Source organism: Microcaecilia unicolor, chromosome 1 (assembly GCF_901765095.1).
Source record: "Microcaecilia unicolor chromosome 1, aMicUni1.1, whole genome shotgun sequence".
NCBI classification, from domain to species: Eukaryota; Metazoa; Chordata; class Amphibia; order Gymnophiona; family Siphonopidae; genus Microcaecilia; species Microcaecilia unicolor.
The window spans coordinates 4,676,891-4,702,448 of record NC_044031.1 but is presented as its reverse complement, the minus strand read 5'-3'; the positions used below and the strand labels follow the sequence as shown (position 1 = coordinate 4,702,448).

Below are 25,558 nucleotides of genomic sequence, written 5' to 3'. Positions count from 1 at the left end.
ATTGAGCTTGCCATGAGTGGGAAAGCGCAGGGTACAAATGTAACAAAAATAAAATAGATACTATTGGAGATTCTACATGGAATGTTGCTACTATTTGAGGTTCTGTTGCTACTATTTGAGATTCTACATGGAATGTTGCTACTATTGGAGATTCTACATGGAATGTTGCTATTCCACTAGCAACATTCCATGTAGAAGGCTGCGGAGGCTTCTGTTTTTGTGAGTCTGACGTCCTGCAAGTACGTGCAGGACGTCAGACTCACAGAAGCAGAAGCCTGCGCGGCCACATTGGTGATCTGCAAGGGCCGACTTCTACATGGAATGTTGCTACTATTGGAGATTCTACATGGAATGTTGCTATTCCACTAGCAACATTCCATGTAGAAGGCTGCGCAGGCTTCTGTTTCTGTGAGTCTGACGTCCTGCGCGGCCACATTGGTGATCTGCAAGGGCCAACTTCTAGTGGAATAGCAACATTCCATGTAGAATCTCAAATAGTAGCAACTGTGGAGGAGTGGCCTAGTGGTTAGGGTGGTGGACGCTGGTCCTGGGGAACTGAGTTCGATTCCCACTTCAGGCACAGGCAGCTCCTTGTGACTCTGGGCAAGTTACTTAACCCTCCATTGCCCCATGTAAGCCGTATTGAGCCTGCAATGAGTGGGAAAGCGCAGGGTACAAATGTAACAAAAATAAAATAAAAAAAAAGTTTGAGTTCTACTAATTGTTGGTCACTGGGACTGTAGAGCTTCAGGTCATCTACATACAGTAAGTGTGACATCATGTCTGGATCACGTCTGGATCACTGGCATGTTTAGGAGCAAAGCCCAAACTCATAGCTTAAAGAATTAATACAAATACTCAACAGATTTAGTGTCAAACAAAACAGAAGTGGTGACAGGGAATGTCCCTGAAATATGCCTGGCATATGTTAAAATGACAAACTATCCATCTGCATATCGAAGGTGAAGTATGGTTTGCCACACTTTCATCCAGAGTAGAGAGGAAAAGGGACTGCAGGAATCCTGCCGGTATTTCATTTCATTTCCAGCTAGAGGTCTGCACGGGAACGGGGTTTGTGGGGATCCCGCGGACTCCGCGGGAATCCTGCGGGTTCCCCCCCAGTCAGCGGGAGTGCCGCGGGGACGGAATGCTACATGTGGGATTCCCGTGGGGATCGAGGCCATGGCCGGCAAAAAAAAAAGGCCGGCCAAAAAAAAAAAAGCCGCCCAAAATCCGGTATGAAAAAGCCGCAGCGGGTCACGGAAAGGGGCAGCAGAAGATTCAAATTTCAAACAAAGCATGGTTACATGAAGGTTCAAAAAGAAGGTCTGCTGCTGGTTCGCCCCTTCTTCTTTTAGTGGGCGGAGACACCAAGCTCTCCTCCAATTAGGCGCCACTCGGAGTCAGAGAGCAGGAGAATGAAATTTCTCGTCTTTTTTGCCAGCCAGCTGGACTTCGTTAATGATGTCATACTGCTGAGAACAGCAGGCTCCAGCCAGGTCCGCTACCAGTGAATAAAGGCAGACTCTGACCATGCTTAGAATCAGAGACTCGTCATCAGTGCTGTAGGAGGACAGAGAGGAGGACAGCAGCAAGCAGGAGGAGCACTGCAGGAGGAGGAGGAGGACTTCTCTCAGAGGTAGCAGAAGCAAATCAGCAGTGTCACAGAGGAGACAGGGAGGGGGCAGGACGGAGCAACTGGCACTGAAGGAGAGAGAACTGGAAGGCAGCAGAAGTTCAGCAGCTGTGGTACTGTGACCAGAGCCAGACCAGAAGAGAAGGGGCCGCCAGAGGGCGCTCTCCCACTGAAAACCGGGAAAATGCCCATTCTGGTCACTAGAGGGAGCTCCAGGGATCTAGCTGAGTACTGACTCACATGGACCAGTAGAGGGAGCTCCAGGGAGATAGCTGGGGGAGTGAGAAGAGACTGCTAGACCCAGATCTTTCTGGAACCAGAGGGGCGAGGTCTCAAGAGGTGGGGAGGTTTATTGGACACCTCATAAATAGCTTCCTCTCAGTAGAGGAGGGAGTTTTGCCCGAAGGAGAAGAGATGGGAACCTGGAGACCTGAAGCCTGGACTGTGTGTCCCAAGTACTGAGGAGGGTGGAACTGTGTGTGTGAGAAGCTGAAGCAGGCTGAAAGTCCTGGGGTAAGGGAAGACCCCAAAGTATTGATGTTGGAACTGTGAAGTGTTTAAGATGAACTAACAGCCGTGGGGTGGAGGATAGGACCGTAAGGTTAATGAGAGTAAAGAAGGTCCTATCCAGGGGTGGTGGCTGTTATACCCTGAGACCCAGGTGTCCCACAGTAAATGGGCTCAGGGAGTGAATTTGTAGTAAACGAATAATAGTTGGAAAGAAAGGTTCCCACAAGACTGAAGCATAGCTCCAATAAATGGAATTTACATTTACTCAGCTAATTTGCATATTTCTGAAAGCAGAGGAATCCGTGCTATCTTCCAGAGGAGGGTGACCAGGGGGCCCCACCAGAAGAACTGGTAAGGGGATCGGTTACCAGGAGATACAGCGGGGAGGCCGGTCCAGGACTGGAGGTTAATGAAGAGGTCACCCTGAGGGAAAGAGGAGGCCCAAACATAGAGGCCCGAGTCACAGAGAAGTTCAGCTTCAAGGTTGTTCTTGAAGCAAAGGGCTGATAAGGCCAAGGAGGAGCCACTAGAGAGCTGCTGCACACCTGAAAGCACCCCTGCGGGCTTACAATGTATAGGCAGTTTATTTCTCTCATGGTGGGAACTGGCTGTTTTATGGGGACGGGCGGGGATGAAGGAGATCATTCACGGGGATGGAGGAGATTACTCACGGGGTCGGGTGGGGACGGGTTTGATTCCGGCAGGGATGGGCGGGGATGGGTCGCATTTCTGTCCCCGTGCAACTCTCTATTTCCAGCTCTTGTATCCCGATAAATCCAAAATTGAAATCAAAGCGGGTTACAGAAACACTAAGCTCAGAACTAATAAACAGATTTACAAATATTTCAGAAAGAGATGAGTCTTAAGAGAATGTCTAAAAAGGTGATAAGAACCCATGAACCTAATATATATTGGAATATTATTCCATAGTTTTGCAGCAGAGTAGCTAAACATATTGTCATGTTATTGTTGAAAACAATTTGCATTGGCAGAAGGAAATCCCAAATCCAAAAGACAATTTGGTTGAGTCAATGATCGAATATTTGGAAAATTAATTAAAGCTATGTGATCCAGTGGGCAATACCCAGAGACAACATTATATATAAGACATGAAATTTTAAATTCTACTCCAGCCTTTACAGGCAACCAATGTAATTCCTCCAAACATGGAGACACATGGTCAAATTTTTTTTACAACAAAAGATCAGCCTAAAAGCACAATTTTGCAGAAGCTGTAGACGTAACCAGGACACTTGAGAAGCACCCGAATATAATGAATTACAGTAGTCCAGTTTTGGCAGAATTGTCACCTGAACCAACTTTCTAAATTGATCAGGATAAAAATATTTTCTAACAGCCCTAAGTTGCCTTAGTTTACAAAATGTCCTTCTGCTCAATCCTTTTACTTGTGTTTCCTTCGTAAGTTTAGGATAAGTCCTAAAACTCTAAAAAAAAAAAAAAACCTTTCAAATCTTACTCAGTCTCCTGAATATAACAATTTAGTTTTTGTAGCATTGAGTTTCAAAAGATTCTGAGAAGCCCACCACTGTGTTTTACTAATACAATCAACAATTAAAGTTCCATGGGATTCCCGCGGGGATGGAAGAAGTTGCCGTGGGACTCCCGTGGGAGCGTAGCCAAAATCTATGCCAACTCGAGAATGAGCTTGGAACATACAGAGGGAAGGAGCTGGAGCACCACCACGCCGAGGCTTGGAACATTCATTGGATGAATACTGAATACCACCCAAAACCCCACAGGAGGCTGTTGAGGATGGAAGGAACCAGAGGGCTGTGGGCAAGTCAATAATAGCATTGACTCCTGTGAGTACGGGTGGGGATGGAGATTAATTGTGGTGATGGGTGAAATTTCTGTTCCCGTGCAACACCCTTATCCAAAGCTTATCTTGTAAATTTCAAGGAATGCTACCAAAGGCTTCCTTATAGTCAATGCATGCTATACTGAGATTTTCTGCTGATCTTACCACTGACCATAATGGCTTTATTCTGCATTAATTGGTTCTTGGTTTCTCTCTTATATGGGTCCTCTGGTGGGATTTTAGCTGTAACATTGAAGTAAAACATTTGTCACATTCAGTACATGGATACGGTCTCTCCCTTCATTTTAGTGCCTGTTTGTGATTTGCTTGATGTAATACCAAGAGATCCTTGCGACTAAACGTTTCCCCACATTCAGTACATGGAAAAGGTTTTTCCCCAGTGTGAGTTCGCTGGTGTTTTATCAGGCAATCCCGGCGTGTGAAGCTCTTCTTGCATTCTGTGCAGGGAAATAGTCTTTCGTTTTTGTGGCTTCTCTGATGTGTCCGTAGGGATTTCGCATGTGTGAAATCTTTCCCACATTCTGAGCACGAAAAGATTCTCTCACCGGTGTGGGTTCTTTGATGTATTATTAGACAACTCCTGCGTATGAAGCTTTTCTTGCATTCGCTACATGGAAAGGGTTTCTTTTTTTGGTGACTTCTCTGATGTGTTATTAGAGAATCCTTATATATGAAGGTTTTTCCACATTCGGAGCACGAAAAGATTCTCTCTCCCGTGTGGATCCTCTGGTGCGATATTAGACTACTCCTTCGTGTGAAGCTTTTATTGCATTCACTACATGGGAAGTGTTTTTCTTTCAGGTGAATTATCTGGTGCTGTCTTAGTGTACCCTTTGAACTTAAACATTTTCCACATTCAGCACACTGAAATGTTCTCTCACCTGTGTGGATATTCTGATGCAATTTTAGACTACCTTTCCAACTGAAACGTTTCCCACATTCAGCACATTTAAAGGGTTTTTCTCCCGTGTGGCTTCTGTGATGATTCTCTAGTTGTCCTTTCAAAAGAAAACATTTCCCACATTCAGTGCATTGAAACGGTTTCTCACCCCTGTGTCTTTTCTTGTGTATTGTTAGAGATTCCTTAACATCAAACTTTTCTCCACATTCAGCACACTGAAAAGATCTAGACGGCATCTCTTGTGTGTGTCTTTTCAAGTGTCGTGTTAGGTGATCCTTACGATTGAAACATTTGTCACACTCAGCACATGGAAAGCGTCTCTCTTGTGTGTGTGTTTTCAAGTGTTGTGTTAGGTGATCCTTACGATGGAAACATTTGTCACACTCAGTATATGGACAGCGTCTCTCTTGTGTGTGTGTTTTCAGGTGTCGTATTAGGCGTTCCTTACGATTGAAACATTTGTCACACTCAGTACATGGAAATCGTCTCTCTTTTGTGTGTGTTTTCAGATGTTGTATTAGGTGACCCTTACAATTGAAAGATCTTTCACACTCAGTACATGGAAAGTGTCTCTCTTTTGTGTGTGTTTTCAGGTGTTGTGTTAGGTGATCCTTACGATTGAAACATTTGTCACACTCAGCACATGGAAAGCGTCTCTCTTGTGTGTGTGTTTTCAAGTGTTGTGTTAAGTGATCCTTACGATGGAAACATTTGTCACACTCAGTACATGGAAAGCGTCTCTCTCGTGTGTGTGTTTTCAGGTGTTGTGTTAGGTGATCCTTACGATTGAAACATTTGTCACACTCAGTACATAGAAATCGTCTCTCTTTTGTGTGTGTTTTCAGGTGTTGTGATAAGTGTTCCTCGTGTGTAAAAGATTTCTCACGTTCTTCTCGCTTCTCCTCTCTCTCCTTTTCTTGTGTGATCTCGTCACCTAGTGGAGGTTGAGAAAGGCATTAATCATATATTCCTGACTGTAAAAATATTTCTGCATTTCTGATCCTATAATCACTGCTCTGAGATTATCAGACACTGATGCAGCCGCACATCTCGGATCAGCTGTGATTAATGTGACACTCTCCCAGTTACAATTAATTCAAAATACCACTATTAAGTTGCTTACGAGAGTTCATATTTCTTCTCTCATAACAGCATAACATTAGCTGCCAGTCAGCTATTGTAGCAAATTTAAAATTCTTCTTTTGACACACATCTCCTAATTCTTTAAACGGTCACTTGTCTCCGTTAGCAGCGACTGTTCAGGCCTATGGGAAAAGCAGTTATTTATATGTTGATGACATGGAATTGGTAGCTAAAATCTCGCCACCTTCTCTGGACCTTACCCAAGTGCAAACATGTTTGAATGCAGTCGCAGCTTAACTCCAGAGTCATCGGTTGGATTTTAATGTCACTAAGACTATGGCATGTTGGATGTCTGGACATTGTGCCCAGCTCATATTAACTCCAATCTCATTGGGGACATGTACATGGCGACTTTGATAGATTATCGTCTTTCCTTTGAGGATCAGGTGTCTAAGGTATTGCAAAGAGGTTCTTTATTTGTTCTTTACCGATTGGGTACATGGCGATACCTTTTTAAAGTTGGGACCTTTCATACATCGATATATATCCTTTTAGAGAATGTGGCAAAGGCGGTTTAGCTTAGCGGGGTTTTAAAAAAAGGTTTGGATGGCTTCCTAAAGGAAAAGTCCATAGACCATTATTAAAATAGACTTGGGGAAAATCCACTGCTTATTTCTGGGATAAGCAGCATAAAATGTTGGAAACAGGATGCTGGGCTTCATGAACCTTTGCTCTGTCCCAGTGTGGCAATACTTATGTACTTTAGTATCTCAACTGGACTATGGCAACATTGTTTATGTGGTTATGTCATCGGTTTATCTGCATCAGCTGCAGACCTTGCAGAATGTCGCCCATAAGTCTTTTGGGTAGGGCCTGGTATGTGTGATCCGGTTACACCTTTGTATATTCATGGGTTGCCTGTTTTTTTAATGGGACATGTAGGCTTACTGTGAGCAGACTCTTAAATATCTTGTTGTTCAAACTCTACCTTATGTCCCTGGTCGACCGTTGGGTCAGCGGCGAGGCTTCACCTGGTCATGCCCCATCTCTCAATTACTTGTTGGTAGACCTACTCGCACCAGTGGATTTTTTCTCTTTTATTTTGGTTAACGCCTACTCTGTGGAATCTTCTCCCTGATTTTATTAACGTAGAGGGGGTCTTCAAAAAAAATGTAAAGTTTTACTAAAAGCGTAAGGCAGCGCTCATTAAACCCGGAAATTCAATGACTGGCCACGTCCAGGCTTTGGCATTGAATTTCTGGGTTTCTGGATCCAGCTAATGCATAAGCCAGTTACGTGTGATATTCAGCTATGGGTTACCCCATAAAGATAGGACTGAATTTTATGCGGTCCTATTTATGCCCTGGACTTCTGCGGAGCTTGTCTGTCCCTCACTATTGAAAATATGATAGTGAAACAGCGCCCCCACTGGTAGGACTCTAGGTGGAGGACTCCCGCTCAGCCTACAGGCAGGTGATAGGGAACAGGAGGACTCATGTGTGGATGGGATGAAGTAAAACAATCTCCTGCAGGAACCTTGAACCCAGCACCCAAGGGTCCATGGCCAGATCTTCAGCATTTAGGCCCAATTCCGCTCTGTGAGTTCATCATATACTATTAATTAATAAATACTTTGCCTGATATACAGCCTGCAGTGGCTGAGAAGCTCACAGGCACGGACTGAACTGACACCGGATATGCAATGCCAGGGTATGCGTGGCTCCGGGCATGAAATATCTGACCATCAGCAATCACCCAGAAGTTAAACGGGCACCAGCCAATATTAAGACCAGCACCCAGTTAACCTTAGAAAATAAAGGGCGTCTTTTACTAAGGCGCACTCACATTTTTAGCGTGCGCAAAAATTGTGGGCGCACTAACCGTTAAGAGACGCCCATAGGAATGCCCACAATTTTAACATGTGCCAAAAACATGAGCGTGCCTTAGTAAAAGACCCTTAAAGTTAGGGCAGACCTTTTACTGCCTGCCTGCTTCTAAACTAACCGGTCGGATATTAGACCTAAATGTGTATCCAGATCTTTGGAACTTGGAAAAATAGAAACCATAAGAAATCAACCCCTCTGTCTTCTAAAAATGCAGATAATACATTCCTTACCTAGAGACATCAGGATCTCATAATTCTCCTTCATCACCTCCCTGTGAAGCTCCTTCTGCCCGTCATCTAAATACTCCCACTCCTCCTGGGAGAAAGAGACAGTGATGTCCTCAAACGTCACCCGCATCTGAAACACAAACCAGCAACACAGGGAAACATGAGGGTGCTCAGAATGCATTAGATTTCAGCTGGATTTATTCTCCTAACATCTTATCATAGAACAGGGGCGACCAGGATCCCGCTCTTCCAGGAACTGCCAGACTTGTTCCTGTCAGAAAAATGATACCAGCAGAAGATTACATAAAAACATAAAAATTATCCTTCAAGATCCGGCTAGCCCAGTATCCTGCTTCCAACAATGGTTAATCCTGGTCAAATGTACCTGGCAGGTTCCCAAAATGTAGAAAGATTCCATGTTACTTAACCCAGAGATAAGCAGTGACTTTCCACAGCTCGACCTTAAAAATGATTCATGGACTTTACCTCCAGGAATTTGTCCAAACCTTTCTAAAACAGAACAACATAAATCTCAGTAAACCTGGACAAGATGGTATATATCCCCGAGTATGATGGAACCACAAAATGAACTTGCAGAGCTATTATTGGTAATATCTTACTTAAAATCAAACATGTTACCGGAATATTAATGGATAGCCAATGTACTACAAGAGATTACAGGAAGAGGAAGACAGGCTACAATATCTAGAAAAGCTACAAGAAGTCGGTAAAGTAGTCAGGAAAGGAAAGATGCAAATGGAAGAAAAAAATAGCCAAAACGTTAAAATGGGGGGACAAGACTTTTTAGATATGTTAGTGATAGAAGGAAGTGCCAAAGCGGCATTGTGAGACTCAAAGGTGAAGGGGTGAAATATGTAGAAGCTGATAATGTGGAATGAGAAATATTTTTGTTCTGTGTTCACAGCTGAAGGGCCAGGAGCAGGACCTAGAAGAGTAACACAAGTACGAATGGAGATGTGGTAGACCCTAAATGATTTTCAGAGGACTGTGCTTGTGAGGAGCTGACTAAAGTTAGACAAATCAACGTGGCCAGATGGCATCCATCCGAGGGTTCTGTACGAACTTAGGGAAGTTCCGTCGACTCTGCTGACTGACCTAGAGGACCAATTTGGAATTTGGCAGCTTAGATTTTGTTTTTAATTATTCTATTCCTTTTATCACCACCCCAAATTCCTATGTACCAGCCACCCATAATTGGAGGTGATAAAAGACTAGGAAGGCCGCGTTTGAGAAAAGCAATTTTTACTACTTACCCAATACAAATACAATCAATGATTTTCTCATTGGGAGAACGGAACTACTACACAAAAGTGTTGGCCGCCCTCGTTTCTCCAAAGTAATGGGAACATAGTAGATGACGGCAGAAAAAGACCTGCACGGTCCACCCAGTCTGCCCAACAAGATAAACTCACATGTGTCATTTTTTGTGTATACCTTATCTTGATTTGTCTTTTTCAGGGCACAGACCATATAAGTCTGCCCAGCACTATCCCCACCTCCCAACCGCCAGCCCTGCCTCCCACCACCGGCTAAGTTCTGGGGATCCCTTCCTTCTGAGCAGGATTCCTTTATGTTTATCCCACACATGTTTGAATTCCGTTACCGTTTTCCTCTCCAAGCAAAGCTCTGACTCAATACAAGAAGCTCACCAAATACCATCTGCAAAGCAGCTACGTGCTTCTGCCTTCATACTTTCACTGCACCATGTTGTTTAGACTAAGCCTTAATACTCTGATCAAGCTGCTTATTATATACTAAAATTGACAAGCTAACAATTCATTTACTTCTGCAAGTTATTTTCCACTTTTACTAGGTACTTTCCACAGAGGTCCATACAGTTCTCTTTTTCCCAGGATCTATTTCCCTTATGTTATTCCCCTTTAGGTTATTAAACCACGTTATCTTGTTTTTGAGGTTTTTATGACTTCTCTTTTCTCTGAAATGCCTGCACCCTTTTGGTACTTCTCTTTTCCCAGAACAAAGGGTGTCTTCAGCATCTCATAAGTTTCTAAGTTACACAGGCTAGTTATCTGTTTATTCTTTTAGGCCCCGGTCTTAAGGCTCATGGCTGTGCCCATATGCTGTGGAGGAGTGGCCTAGTGGTTAGGGTGGTGGACTTTGGTCTTGAGGAACTGAGTTGGATTCCCACTTCAGGCACAGGCAGCTCCTTGTGACTCTGGGCAAGTCACTTAACCCTCCATTGCCCCATGTAAGCCGCATTGAGCCTGCCATGAGTGGGAAAGCGCAGGGTACAAATGTAACAAAAATAAAATAGATACCATTGGAGATTCTACATGGAATGTTGCTACTATTTGAGGTTCTGTTGCTACTATTTGAGATTCTACATGGAATGTTGCTACTCTTTGAGATTCCAGATGGAATGTTGCTACTATTTGAGGTTCTGTTGCTACTATTTGAGATTCTACATGGAATGTTGCTACTATTGGAGATTCTGTTGCTACTATTGGAGATTCTACATGGAATGTTGCTATTCCACTAGCAACATTCCATGTAGAAGGCTGCTCAGGCTTCTGTTTCTGTGAGTCTGACGTCCTGCACGTACGTGCAGGACGTCAGACTCACAGAAGCAGAAGCCTGCGCGGCCACATTGGTGATCTGCAAGGGCCGACCTCTACATGGAATGTTGCTAGTGGAATAGCAACATTCCATGTAGAATCTCAAATAGTAGCAACAGTGGAGAAGTGGCCTAGTGGTTAGGGTGGTGGACTTTGGTCCTGGGGAATTGAGGAACTGAGTTCGATTCCCACCTCAGACACAGGCAGCTCCTTGTGACTCTGGACAAGTCACTTAACCCTCCATTGCCCCATGTAAGCCGCATTGAGCCTGCCATGAGTGGGAAAGCGTGGGGTACAAATGTAACAAAAATAAAAAAAATTCTACAATTTAATGCTAAAAAAAAAGCAGGGCTGCAGCAACACACTGAGCAGAAGGTTTCAACGTATCATCAACGACGACACCTAGATCCCTTTCTTGGTCGGTGACTCCTAACGTGGAACCTTGCATGACGTAGCTATAATTCAGGTTCCTCTTTTCCACATGCATCACTTTGCACTTGCTCACGTTTGTTGTTCCTGTTTACATCATGCTTAGTACTTGACAGTATTTCAATTTCTTGAAAATCAGTCTTGCTGCCGTGTTTTGGACTGTTTGATCTAGGTGTCGTCGTTGAAGATACGTTGAAACCTTCTGCTCAGTGTGCTGCTGCAGCTAAGAAAGCAAATAGAATGTTAGGTATTATTAGGAAAGGAATGGAAAACAAAAATGAGGACGTTATAATGCCTTTGTATCGGTCCATGGTGCGACCGCACCTTGAATATTGTGTTCAGTTCTGGTCGCCACATCTCAAAAAAGATATAGTGGAATTAGAAAAGGTGCAGAGAAAGGCGACAAAGATGATTCAGGGGATGGGACAACTTCCCCATGAGGAAAAGCTGAAGAGGCTGGGGCTCTTCAGCTTGGAGAAAAGGTGGCTGAGGAGAGATATGATAGAGGTCTATAAAATAATGAGAGGCAGATGTACAAAAATTACTAAGCCAGCACTGTGTTTTTTTGATGGTATTCAACATGTGATGCACAAAAGAGTTCAACTCTTTCAACAGTATTTAAAAAAACTGGAGCTGTCGGCCACCTTCCTCCCTCTTTCTCCTGCAGGCTCCTGTGACATCCTGCCCAGAAGGACCACTGCTGTCCATGTACACATGGCTTTCATACACGCAGCTTGTATGTGTGTATGAAAACGTAGCTTAGCAATAGGCTGTTCTGTACATGCTCAACTGACCGATTGGCTTCCCTCCTACCGGGCTGCTTGCTGTTTTTTACAAGCAGCTCATTTACATGCGATTTGCTTTATGTATCGCTCGGTATTTCCAGCTTGGTAATTTTTACAGAGGTGGAAATACCAGGCGGTACATTCTGGGGAGTGGAGTGGAACGGGTAGACGTGAATCACTTGTTTACTCTTTCCAAAAATACTAGGACTAGGGGGCACGCAATGAAGGTTCTAAGTAGTAAATTTTTAAAAAATCAGAGAAAAATTTTCTTCACTCGATGTGTAACTATACTCTGGCATTCGTTGCAAGACAATGTGGTAAAAGCAGCATATAAGCACATAAGCACTGTGTAATCCATTGGGTTGGTTGTGAGCCCTTGGACCCTGGCCCAGGGGCGTAGCCAGACAACAGATTTTGGGTGGGCCTAGGCAAGAAGTGGGTGGGCACCCAGAGTTCTCTCCTTCACCCACCACCAAAAGAAAATCTCAGCTGGTGGGAAAACGCTTCTTTCCACCTTAGCTGTCTGCAGCAGGCACGTGCTGAAAACTGAATATGCGCAGGTGCTGGTATCCTGGAGAATAGTGTTTTCATTACCATCAGGGGGAAGTCTTCTGGTGGCGGAGCTTGGGATCCCCACCTGCTACCGCTAATACGTGTGCTGCTGTTGGGTGGGCCTGAGCCCTAATTGGGTGGGCCCCGGCCCACTCAGGCCCACCTGTGGCTACACCACTGCCCTGGCCGAGGCCAGCAGAGCGCCGACCCAGGCCAAAAGGAGACCAACCCACCACCACGCACCCCAGCTACACAATACCCTTAAGCTACCCTCCCTTGCGGACCTCAGGAAGACAGGGAAATAGGCATACCGGCGGGCCTCGCGGCCGATCTGGAACCCAAGCGCACAGAGCCATGCGTGCGGGCCTCACGGCCGAACTGGAACCCAATCACACACAGGGAGGAGTGAAGGAACCCAGAGGGCCCCCCCCCCCGGGACCCCCAGATATGCTCTAAACATCAGCGATAGGGCAGAAGGGGAAACAACAGAACCAGAGTGAAGCCACGCCCTCCCCGGGCCTAGCGCAGGACAGGGGAACTAAGACAGCAAGTCAAAGGAAAGGGTAAGATAGGCCCCAGCCAGGGGCCAGAGGTACGAGACCCAACTGAGGACAGAAAGCCTTTGCCTCAAACCACAGAAGACAGAGGCAGAGGCACAGAACACAAAGGGTTAAGCTGACAGAGCCAGCAGGCACACCAGGGAGAGCCAGAGCTCCTAAACACAACAAACAATCAGAGAGAAAGCTCCCGATGAGGGGAGCACAGCCTACAGAACAAACACACTGTCAGAGGCAGGGACACAATACACACAGTACATAAAGGGTTAACTCACTGAGCCAGCCGGCTGGGACACGGGGAAGAGAAATCCTAGAGAAAACAAACAGGAGAGGAGGTTCTGAGACCGAAGCCACTGACTAACAAGCACACAGCAAAGAAAAGCCCAGCTGGAACACACACACACAGACACACACACACACCTCAGATCAAAGTCAGAGCACTGAGCACGTTCTGACAGAGGACTGCCCGGCTTTCGAGTCACCACATGAGTAACGTCAAAGCAGCACAAACCCTGGCAGCCAATCAGGAATGAATTCCACCCCTTTCCCCTGCCAAACCGGTAGGTAGAATCATAACACACTGCCATACTGGGAAAAGACCAAGGGTCCAGCAAGCCCAGTATCCTGTCTCCGACAGCGGCCAATCCAGGCTTCAAGAACCCGGCAAAACCCATTAAAAAAAAAAGACAGTGAGTGTGAGAGTGTGTTTCACACAGATACACTGTGTGTGAGAGAGTGTGTCTGAGACAGAGAGTGTGTGAGAGAGTACGTGTGCAATACACAGACTCTCTGTGAGAATGAGAGTGTATGAGACCAAGTGTGTGAGACCGAGAGTGTGTGAGAGTGACTGTGTGACACATAGAGACTGAATGTGATACAGTGTGAGACGTGGAGGGGCATAATCACAAGTGGGTGCCCATGCGAAGGGGTGGGACAAACCGTATTTTCAAAAAAAGATGGGCGCCCATCTTTTTTTCGATAATACGGGTTGTGCGGGGCAAATGCCTAGGATTTGGGCGTTTTTGAGCTGGGCGCTATCGGTTTTCGGCGATAATGGAAACCGAAGGCGCCCAGCTCAAAAACGAACAAATGAAAGGCATTTTGGGAGGGACCAGGATTCGTAGGGCACTTTTTGGGGACTTGTTCGTGAAAAAAAAGGGTAAAAAAAAAGTGACCTAAATTCTCGCTAAAAACACCCATTTTTTTCGATTATCGGCCAAAGGCGCCCATCTCTACTCGGCCGATAAACATGCCCCAGTCCCACCTTCACCATGCCTCTGACACGCCCCAATCAACTTTGGCCGTTTCCGTGACAGAGTGCAGTTGCAGGCGCCCAAAATGGGCTTTCGATTATACCGATTTGGGCGCTTTTGTGAGATGGGCCCATCTCCCGATTTGGGTTGAAATATGGGCGCCCATCACTTTCGAAAATAAACTGGATAGTGTGAGAGACTGTGTGAGAGTGAGAGAAAGACACTGACTGTGAAAGAGTGTGTGTGAGAGAGAGAGAGTGTGTGTGTGACAGAGATACCTCCCCCCTCCCTCTGTGGTCTCAGGACCCCCTCCCCCTCTGGTATGAGGACCCCCTCCCCCTCCCCCCTGGTGTCAGGATCCCCTCTCCTCTGGTCTCAGGATCCCCTCCCCCCTCTCAGGACCCCCTCCCCTCCCCTCTGGTCTCAGGACCCCCTGCCTCTCCCCTCTGGTCTCAGGACCCCCTGCCTCTCCCCCCCTCTGCGTGGTTGGCAGCACCCTGCGAGTGTGTGTGTGTGTGAGAGAGAGAGAGAGTGAGACTGGGTGCGAGTGTGTCTGTGAAAGAGAAAGTGTGTTTGATTGTCCTCTCTCTCCTGCCCCCCTCCAGCCACCCAGCGATTCTCCTGTCTCCCCTGACCCCCCCTCCAGCCACCCAGCGATTCTCGTGTCCCCTGCCCCCCCCTCCAGCCACCCAGCTATTCTCCTGTCTCCCCTGCCCCCCTCCAGCCAGCCAGCGATTGTCCTCTATCCCCTGCCCCCCCTTGAGCCATCCAGCGATTCTCCTCTCTCCCCTGCCCCCCTTCAGCCACCCAGCGATTGTCCTCTGTCCCCTACCCCCCTCCAGCCACCCAGCAATTGTCCTCTGTCCCCTGCCCCCCTCCAGCGACCCAGCAATTCTCGTCTCCCCTGCCCCCCCTCCAGCCACCAGGCTATTCTCCTGTCTCCCCTGCCCCCCCTCCAGCCACCCAGCGATTGTCCTCTCTCCCCTGCCTCCCCCTCCAGCCACCCAGCGATTGTCCTCTCTCCCCTGCCCCCCCTCCAGCCACCCTGCGATTCTCCTCTGTCCCCTGATTAGGTCCGTTGAAGCGGCGGCGTTATTGAAAGCCCTGGCCGTCTCGCCCTGGCCGTCTCTAGGCTGCTCGTTCCCTCAGTCCTGCCTTCTGATTACCCGCCCTCGACGTCATCACTATTATAGTAGATATATATATATATATATTTTTTTTTTTTAAATAATGTTCAATGGACTTTTCCCTCAGGAATCTGGCCAACCCCCCTTTCAACTCCGTAAGGCCAGCTGCTGTCACTACATTTTCCGGCAACAAGTTCCAGAGTCCAACTACACGCTGAGCGGGATTTAAAAAAGGTTTGGCTAGTGCAGTGCCGTAGCGAAGGTCAGGGCCGGTCCTAGGGTTTCTGGCGCCCTCCTGCAGCCTATTAGTTGGCGCCTCTACCCATCCAGGGGCGGGATCACTATGGCTCAGCCCCTACAGTAGACACACCCCTTTTTACCAGCCATGGCATCATTGAAAATATTACACCAGTATAGAAGAAAAATAACTTAGCACACAGACCAGGAATTAGGAGAACAGACAGTCTTGCCAACTCTGAAAAACAATGTGTTATCAAAATCTCAGAATCAACCAAACAGATCCCTATTCAGACACTTGGCCTTGCAGTCACACATGTAGAACAGAGATAGCCCCTCTTCAAATTCTTCAAAAATTAACCTGAAATCCTAAGAAGTTAGACCCGGCATGCAGCACAATACCAGAAAAACAGAAAGAAACACATTGCAAAATAAGACAGCAGATGTATCAGATGTAAATTCTCAGTGGACATATTCCAAACACTAAAATGAAAATAAAATGATTTTTTTCTACCTTTGTTGTCTAGTGACTTTGTTTTTCTGATCATGCTGGCCCAGTATCTGATTCTGCTGCTATCTGTCCTCTTAACTCCGTTTCCAGGGCTTCCTTTCCATTTATTTCTTTACGTTCCTCCTTTCTTCTTCATTTCTTCCTCTATATCCATAAGTAAAAGCTGGGTCCTCCGCAGACTTGACTGTCTAGTGGATCCAGCTTCTGCCTATTTTCTCCATCCATGTGCAGTTTTTCTCCTCTCTTCCTTTTCCCTCATCTCATTTCCTTCCTCTCTTTTCCCTCCCCTCCATCCATGCCCAGCATTTCTTCTCTCTCCCTTCCCCTCCATCCATGCACATCTCCTTCCTCTGTCTTCCCTTCCCTCCCCTCCATCCATGTCCAACAATTCTCCTCTCTCCCCTCCCCTTCATGTCCAGCAATTTCTCCTCTCTCCCTACACCCTGTCCTCCCATCCATGTCCATCCTTGTCCCTCTCTACCCTTCCCTCCTCCATCCATATCCAGCAATTCTCCCCTCCCCTCCATTTCCAGCAATTTCTCCTCTCCCTGGGCCCTGTCCTCCCATCCATGTCCATCCATGTCCCTTCTCTACCCTTCCCTCCTCCATCCATACCCAGATATTCTCCTCTCTCCCCTCCCCTCCATTTCCAGCAATTTCTCCTTTCCCTGGGCCCTGTCCTCCCATCCATGTCCATTCATGTCCCTTCTCTGCCCTTCTCTCCTCCATCCATATCCAGCAATTCTGCGCTCTCCCCTCCCCTCCATTTCCAGCAATTTCTCCTCTCCTGGGGGCTTTAAATCTCGAGACTCAGGAGGGGAGCGCTTTCAGTGACGCCCATGCTGCGGTCGGACTCGGAGGTGGTAAATTTAAAATAAAAGGATCCTTGTTGCTGGGGGGAGAAGAGGGCGCCAGGGCGGGCAGATAAGTGGCGGTAAGCATGGCGCAGCGGCGCCCTCCAGAGGTTGGCGCCCCCCTGCCATGCTTACCTTGCTTACCGTGTCGGACCGGCCCTGGTGAGGGTGCCTGACACCCAGGGCGGACCGCCCCACTGCCCCCCTTCCTACGCCACTGGGCTAGTGTCTTAAAAAAAGTCTATAAGCCATTATTAAGATGGAGCTGGGGGAAATCCACTGCTTATTTCTAGGATAAGCACCATAAAATCTGTTTTAGTCTTGGGATCTTGTCTGGTACTTGTGACCTGAATTGGCCACTGTTGAAAACAGGATGCTGGGCTTTGACGTACCTTCTGTCTGTCCCAGTATGGCAGTGCTTATGTTCTTCTAAGAGGGAGAGAGGAAGGAGAATGTAAAGAGATGTCAGGAAGTTGTCTGGTAAAGCAGGAGGAACAGCTGCTGTGTGAGGGGAGGAGAATCAGGAAGAAGAGCCTGAGGTGCTAAACCAGGGAATGGATTGAGCAGTGCCAGGCTCATTTCTTCTTGTGTGTGTGTGGCATTGCCTGGCACTGCATCCCCTGCTGCCCACCTCCTGCCAGTCTCCTACCTGCTCCATCCTCCTGCCCTTCTCCAGCTCCAGTCCAGGCTCCTCTGTGAATGTCTCCTGGGCTGCAGGGATGGGTTTCTCTGGAAGCCAGTGATCAGCTTCTTTAGCACTTGCTTCTGAAACAGGAAGTCTGTGCATGAAGCAAAGGAAGAGAGACTGAGCCTGAGAGACCTCCCCCAGCCCTGAGAAGGGTTTGCAATATGAGACTGGGGCTGGGCTGATGTTGTGTTATTTAATGATTCATTTCCAGGATCAAGGAGGAGTCAGAAGAGGCTAGTGCACTGTGCTGCACATTTTCACCTCTGTAGGACAGAGTGGGTGTGTCACACTGCATTCTGGGAGCTGTAGTCCTTCCAAGAAGGGATTACTGTGTGACAGATCACAGTGCAGTCTGGGAGCTGTAGTCTTTCCTAGGAGGGATTACTTTGTGGGAGTGTCACAGTGCACTCTGGAAGCTGTAGTCCTTCCTAGGAGGGATTTCTGTGTGGTAGAGTCACAGTGCACTCTGGGAGCTGTAGTTCTTCCTAAGAGGGATTACTGAATGTGAATGTCACAGTGCACTCTGGGAGCTGTAGTCCTTCCTAGGAGGGATTACTGTGTGGGAGTTTCACAGAGCACTCTGGGAGCTGTAGTCCTTCCTAGGAGAGATTACTGTGTGACAGATCACAGTGCAGTCTGGGAGCTGTAGTCTTTCCTAGGAGGGATTACTTTGTGGGAGTGTCACAGTGCACTCTGGAAGCTGTAGTCCTTCCTAGGAGGGATTACTGTGTGGGAGTGTCACAGAGCACTCTGGGAGATGTAGTTCTTCCTAAGAGGGATTACTGAATGTGAAAGTCACAGTGCACTCTGGGAGCTGTAGTCCTTCCTAGGAGGGATTACTGTGTGGGAGTGTCACAGAGCACTCTGGGAACTCTAGTCCTTCCTAGGAGAGATTAATGAATGAATGTCACAGTGCACTCTTGGAGCTGTAGTCATTCCTAGGAGGGATTACTGTGTGGTAGAGTCACAGTGCACTCTGGGAACTGTAGTTGTTCCTAGGATGGATTACTGAATGTGAATGTCACAGTGCAATCTGGGAGCTGTAGTCCTTCCTAGGAGGGATTACTGCGTGGTAGAGTCAGATTGCACTCTGGGAGCTGTAATCCTTCCTAGGAGGTATTACTGAATGAATGTCACAGTGCACTCTGGGAGCTGTAGTCATTCCTAGGAGGGATTACTGTCTGACAGATCACATTGCACTCTGGGAGCTGTAGTCGTTCCTAGGAGGGATTACTGTCTGACAGATCACATTGCACTCTGGGAGCTGTAGTCCTTCCTAGGAGGTATTACTGCGTGGTAGAGTCAGATTGCACTCTTGGAGCTGTAGTCCTTCTTATCAAGGATTACTGTGTGTCAAAGTGCATTCTGGGAGCTGTAGACCTTCCTTGGAGGGATTACTATGTGAGACTTCACAGTGCACTCTGGAAGGTGTATTTCTTCCTAGGAGGGATTACTGTGCTGGAGTGTCCCAGTGCACTGTGGGAGCTGTAGTCCATCCTAGAAGGGATTACTGTGTGACAGATCACAGTGCACTCTGGGAGCTGTAGTCCTTCCTAGAAGTGATTACTGTGTGATAGATCTCGGTGCAATCTGGGAGCTGTAGTCCTTCCTTGGAGGGATTATTGAGTGGGAGTGTCACAATGCACTCTGGGAGCTGTAGTCCTTCCTAGAGGGTATTACTGAGTGAATATGTCCAGTGCATTCTCCGAGGACAAGCAGGCTGCTTGTTCTCACATGTGGGGCGAAGTCCGCGTCGGCCCGGGCATTTTGAAAGCAAAATACAAAAAAGTTTTGCCAGTCTTCTGGCGTGTGTACAGCGCATACCGTGCATGCGCAGACTGCTTTCCCGCCCATCGCGTGAGCGCGTCTCTTCAGTTTATTTTTTTCTGCAACGAGACAAAATGAGTAAAAAACACGCAAGGTTTTCGTGTTTTCTACTCATTTTGTTAAAAAAAAAGAGTTCCTTTATATTTTGTTTAGTATTTCTTTTCTCCAATTTTTAAGTTTTATTTCTTTTTCGACGCAGCTGGCTTTTAGGCCGCGCGGTCGGGTTTCTCCCCTTTTGTGCCCTTTCCTTTTTTGACACAATCACGTCGTTTGATTTCGCTGAAGCGTTTTCCCTTCCATGTCATCGAAGACACCCAGCGGCTTCAAACATTGTACTCGGTGCAACTGTACCATCTCAGGTACCGATACTCACTCGTGGTGTATCCAGTGCCTTCAGCCTGACCATAGCCCAGCCGCTTGTAGTCTGTGTCTTCGTATGAAGAAACGGACTCAAGTGTCTAGAGAAGCCCAGCAAGGAAATCTTTTTGGAGCTCGGTCTAGTCCTTTGATGTCAACTTCGGTACCTGAAGGGAGGCATCGACGTTGGGAGGAGAAGTATTGCTGCTAAGAGACCGGATGCTGTTCAGGGGGATATCTTCAGGGGGGAGAGCATTGGGAGATCATCAGGAGGGGGCCAGAAGCTGTTGAGGGGGATATCTTTGGAAGGGGGATTCTATGTGGGGGAGGGCGCTGGGAGATCATCAAGAGGGGGCCAGATGCTGTTGAGGGGAATATCTTTGGGAGGGGAGGGGGTTAGAAGATTATCAGAAGGGGGCCCAGATGCCATTGAGGGGGGATATGTTTGGGAGATAGGTTCTATGGGGGGGGGGGTTCTTTATTTTTTGCCCCTTTTTAAGTTTCCTTTCTTTTTCATTGTGGCTGGCTTAGACCGCGCGGTCGAGTTGCTCCCTTCTTTCTGTGCCCTTTTTTCTTTTAACAGGCACGCTCGCGTCTTTCTTCCATGTCATCGAAGACACCCAGCGGCTTCAAACATTGTACTTGGTGCAACCGGACTATCTCGGGTACCGATACCCACGCTTGTTGTATCCAGTGCCTTGGGCCCGACCACAGCCCAGCCGCTTGTACTCTGTGTCTTCGCATGAAGAAACGGACCCAAGCGTCTCGAGAGGCCCAACAAGAGAAGCTTTTTGGGGCTGAGTCCAGTCCTTCGACGTCGACATCGGTACTGAGGTCAGCAGTGGCGGCATCGTCATCGAGGGATGCATCGATGTCGGGAGCGAAAGTAATGGCTGCGGAACGACCAACTCGTGCTGGGAGCAGTGAGGCATCGAGTGAGTCTCCACCCGTCTCGAGGTCTCCTGTTTTGATGTCGGACCCGGCCCCGAGGAGACGTGAGGATTCCACGTCTTCCTCATCAGTACCGAGGAGTCTTGATGACGGGTATCGAGTGAAGGCGAAGAAGCACCGTCATCGTTCTCCTTCAAAACACGGTGCCAGGAGCTCCGGGGCGTTGAGGGATTCGGCACCCGAGAAGCGTCAGCGCCGAGAGGATCGCTCCCCCTCTATTCAGGTGGTGCCGATGCATCGGTCTAGCAGCCCGGTACCTGCTCCTGAGCCTCAGCAGATTCTGCCACCGGCTCCTTTACCGACCCAGCAGCCTTGTCCGACGGCGGCTCTCGATGAGCGCATCAGGGCCCTGCTTCCATAGTTTCTGGAAGGGTTACTGCGCCAGGCTGCTTCGGTGTCAGGGGTGCTTGCGCCTTCTGTACCATCGGCTACAGTGGTCTCTGGCCCTTTGCCTGTGGTGAGGTCGACTCCCCTTCAACGTCGGTGGAGGAAGCTTCACCTGGAGTCCAGGCGAGCGTCGACTTCTCGGCACCGCCGTCGAGGACATTGTTCCTCAGCGTCAAGACAGGCTCAGTTTCGGACTGCTCCGAGAGATGTCTTGTCTGATACTGAAGATGAGCGCTCGTGGAAGGAAGAGGAGGATCCCAGGTACTTTTCTTCTGACGAGTCTTTTGGGATTCCTTCTGAACCTTCCCCTCCACCAGAAAGGAGAAAGGTCGATGTCTCCACCGGAGAGTCTTTCCTTTACCTCATTTGTCCAGGAAGTGGCTGCGGCTATTCCGTTCCCTATGGAGGTTGAGGATGAGCCCAGGGCTGAGATGCTCGAGGTCCTGGATTATCCTTCTCCACCTAGAGAGGCTGCAATGGCTCCTTTGCATAATGTACTGAAGGAAGTCCTGATGCGAAACTGGTCGTTCCCTCTGTCTAACCCTGTGATCCCGAAAAGAACTGAATCCCAATATCGGATCCACGGGGAACCTGGATTGATGAAGTCTCAGCTACCTCACAATTCCATGGTGATACATAGTAACATAGTAGATGACGGCAGAAAAAGACCTGCATGGTCCATCCAGTCTGCCCAAGATAAACTCACATGTGTATACCTTACCTTGAATTTGTACCTTACCTTGAATTTGTACCTGTCTTTTTCAGGGCACAGACCGTATAAGTCTGCCCAGCAGTATTTCCCGCCTCCCAACCACCAGTCCCGCCTCCCATCTCCGGCTCTGGTACAGACCGAATGTCTGCCCTCCCCTATCCTAGCCTCCCAACCACCAACCCCTCTTCCCCCCACCTGCCCTGCCACCCAATTTCAGCTAAGCTTCTGAGGATCCATTCCTTCTGCACAGGATTCCTTTATGCATATCCCACGCATGTTTGATTTCCTTTACCGTTTTCATCTCCACCACCTCCCGCGGGACTCCGCTCTCAAAAGGGCCAAGAGTACTAGGGGCTATGCCTCGGTGCCCCCAGGCAGAGAATCCAGAACCCTGGACTCTTTGAACTATTGCTAAAGACAAGTATATAAGAGGTAATGTCAAAGCTTTACTTTGGAGAAAGACAGAAGCAGCTAACACTTTTGTGTAACAGTACTGCCTGTTCTCCCATGAGAAATTATCCTCTGTATCTGTTTTGGTAAGTAATAAAATAAAATTGATTTTCTCATACATGGCCTTGGCTTTATTTTATCCCCCGGATTGTGGGTGGCTGGTACATCCCAATTTGGGGAGGGTAGTATAAATAAGCCAGAAAAACAGGAGGGCATTGGGAGATCATCAGGAGGGGGCAAGATGCTGTTGAGGGGGATATCTTTGGAAGGGGGATTCTATGGGGGGGAGGGCTTTGGGAGATCATCAGGAGGGGGCCAGATGCTGTTGAGGGAGATATCTTTGGAAGGGGGATTCTATGGGGGGGAGGGCTTTGGGAGATCATCAGGAGGGGGCCAGATGCTGTTGAGGGGGATATTTTTGGGAAGGGGGATATGTTTTGGAGAGAGGTTCTATGGGGGGGGGGTTTCTTATACCATTCCAAATATCCATTTATCCAAGGATGTACTGTACTTTTTGGGATTCTGCTTGTGACCTAATTAGCTACTGTTCGAAATATGATATCTGTCCAGTAGGGCAACTGTTAAGTTCTTCTACATGTGTGAGTGAGATGAGGGATTCTGCTGTCACCTAGGTTCTGTCCAGCTTATTTGGCTTTTCCAGGAGGAAGAGGATTATATAGATTTTAAAAATGTAGGCAGATAAAGACCATATGGCCTATTCAGTCTGTCCATTCATGACATCTACTCTCCCTATCATTCCCTAAGAGATCCTATGTACTTGTCCCATGCTATTTTGGATTCAGGTACTGTTTTCATCTCCACCACTTCAACCAGGAGGTCGTTCCACGAATTCACCACCCTTTCCATGAGGAAGTTTACTTCTGAGTCTACCCCCTTTCACCTTTAACCTGTGGCCCCTCGTTCCAGAGCTACCTTTCAATTGAAAGAGACTCACCTCCTGTGCATTTATGCCATGTAGATATTTAAGTATCTCTATCATATCTCCCCTCTCCCACCTTTCTTCCAAAGTATACATCAACTCCTTGTATTTGTTTCTCTACTGGAGACGGTGAACGCCTCTACGGTACAATGTAAACCACATTGAGCCTGCAAATAGGTGGGAAAATGTAACAAATAAATAAATAAATATTGTGATCTTTAAGTCTGTCCCCATGCATTTTATGACAAAAACCACTGACCATTTTAGTAGCTGCCCTCTGGACTGACTCCATCCTGTTTAGATCTTTCTGAAGGTCTCCAGACTTGTACACAATATTCTAAATGAGGTCTCACCAGAGTCTTATCCAGGGGCATCATAACCTCCTTTTTCCTACCAGCCATTCCAATGAAAATACAATTCCATAAAATAGCATATCAGAAGACATTAATTAAAACGAGGTGAAAATAGGTAGGGAATTCCTGAGTGAAGGTGCGTTAATCCCCCCTCCCTTAATTCCTCGGGAGGGATCTTATTCGGAAGGCTGCAAGGGCTAAACCTTCGGGGTGCTTCTCCCCGGATAAACTCTCAACAATTTCACAGGAAAACTCATAACGAACGTCACTCCAGTTTTTTTTTTAGAATTTCAAATGCTTTTATTAAAATCATATTACTGGGAGATTAAAAATAGAACAAGGTGCCTCTCTAGCCCAACTAAAGGTAATGATTAGTTTTCCTGTGAGAAGAAGTTGAAAGCAGACAGCTGCAAGACCTTAAGCCTGACTACGGACATAGTTCATACAAACTTTTATACAGTTTCGCTTAGCATCAGCCTGTTTTTTTCTTTTTTTTATTGAAACTTTTTTTGAAAATAATATACAATCAAAGCTAAACAATCAGAACATAGGCTAGACAATAGTAACGCTATTCAATCCCATCCCCCTCCCACCCAAACAGAGCCCTTAGTCCGGAAGGTGGCCTGTCCCCCTTCTTCAGAAAGCTTATGAGCCCGCTAACAAATCAGTTGTGGAGCTTTAAGATCTATTCCTGAGCGGGATCTCCACGTGGTATATTTCTCCCACTGCTTATGGAATTGTATGATTTGTCCAGCTCAGATAGCAGTCAATTTAGACATCTGGTATAGATGGTCCATCTTGTGAATGATTTTATCGTTGGAGGTGGGGAGGAGCTTTTCCAGGCAGATGCCAACGTAAGTTTTCCCGCTACAAACAGAAGCGAAACTAAAAGGTGTATAGCAGGTTAAACCCCCGCGGGTCTGAAGTGCAGGAGGCAAGATTCCCCTGTTGCTGGATATCGTGTGCCAATTATCTGGTACAGTAGGTCTCTATCTTGGGACAATACCACCAGATATGGATCATGCCCCCCACCTCTGTACATCCCCTCCAACATCAGCCGGATCGCTGGTTATACATTTTTGCTAATCTAGGGGGGGGGGGGGTGTAATACCATCGGTAAAGCACTTTATATCCATTTTAGCATCAGCCTATGTTAAGTTTTGTTTTACATAGTTAAGTCTCTTTTTCCTACTCGTCTGTTTTTTTCACATGCACAGAGCCCTAACTCCTCCCCCCCTTTAGATTTTTCCTTATAATTTCTTATCTTACATCCTCCCAGCTGCATCTGGTTCCCATTGTTCATTTTCTCCTCACCTCTGATTTCAGCTAGTCTGAGACTGCTGACCATAGCAATCTTCATTTCCTTGTTTCATCCTGTCATGTTGCACAATACCCTACAGTCAATGCATTCTATACTGAAATTTCTGCTTTTCTTACCACTGGCCATAATGGCTTTATTCAGCATTAATTGGTCCTTGGTTTCTCTCTTATATGAGTCCTCTGGTGGGATTTTAGCTGTGACATTGTAGTAAAACATTTGTCACATTCAGTACATGGATATGGTCTCTCTCTTGATTTTAATGCCTGTTTATGAGTCGCTTGATGTAATACCAAGAGATCCTTATGACTAAATGTTTCCCCACATTCAGTACACGGAAAAGGCTTTTCCCCAGTGTGATTTCGCTGGTGTTTTATTAGGCAATCCCGGCGTGTGATGCTCTTCTTGCATTCTGTGCAGGGAAATGGTCTTTCATTGTTGTGGTTTCATTTTTGGTGATGATGGTGATGTAGAAGGCCACTATTCCAGTGGGTGAGGTTTGGCTCTGAAGGATTCCATTCAGGGCCGTGCCTAGGGTCTCTGGTGCCCCCCTGCAGACTATCAGTTGGCGCCCCCACCCCCTCCGTCTA

The 25,558-nt window shown here is 47.2% G+C and overlaps 1 protein-coding gene across 1 annotated transcript; it reads right to left on the bottom strand.

Moving 5' to 3' along the window:
* Nucleotides 1-777: 777 nt before the first annotated feature.
* LOC115460348 (gastrula zinc finger protein XlCGF57.1-like) lies at nucleotides 778-23,698 on the bottom strand. Its single transcript, XM_030190131.1, has 6 exons — nucleotides 23,651-23,698; nucleotides 8,570-8,593; nucleotides 8,087-8,171; nucleotides 4,868-5,821; nucleotides 4,131-4,208; nucleotides 778-836 (listed from the first exon to the last, which is right to left on the bottom strand). The coding sequence occupies exons 1-6, from the start codon at nucleotides 23,696-23,698 to the stop codon at nucleotides 778-780; spliced, it is 1,248 nt and encodes a 415-aa protein (XP_030045991.1).
* Between the last annotated feature and the right edge of the window lie 1,860 nt (nucleotides 23,699-25,558).

What these genes read in the sequence shown, in the direction of transcription:
- LOC115460348 (XM_030190131.1), bottom strand. Translation starts at nt 23,698, where the DNA reads ATGGCTGGTAGGAAAAAGGAGGTTATGATGCCCCTGGATAAGACTCTG. An exon ending in TGCCCCTGGATAAGACTCTG is followed by an intron (nt 8,594 to 23,650) that starts GTGAGACCTCAT and finishes GTTCTGTTTTAG; the next exon opens with AAAGGTTTGGACAAATTCCT. An exon ending in TAAAGCCATTATGGTCAGTG is followed by an intron (nt 837 to 4,130) that starts GTAAGATCAGCA and finishes TAATTCTTTAAG; the next exon opens with CTATGAGTTTGGGCTTTGCT.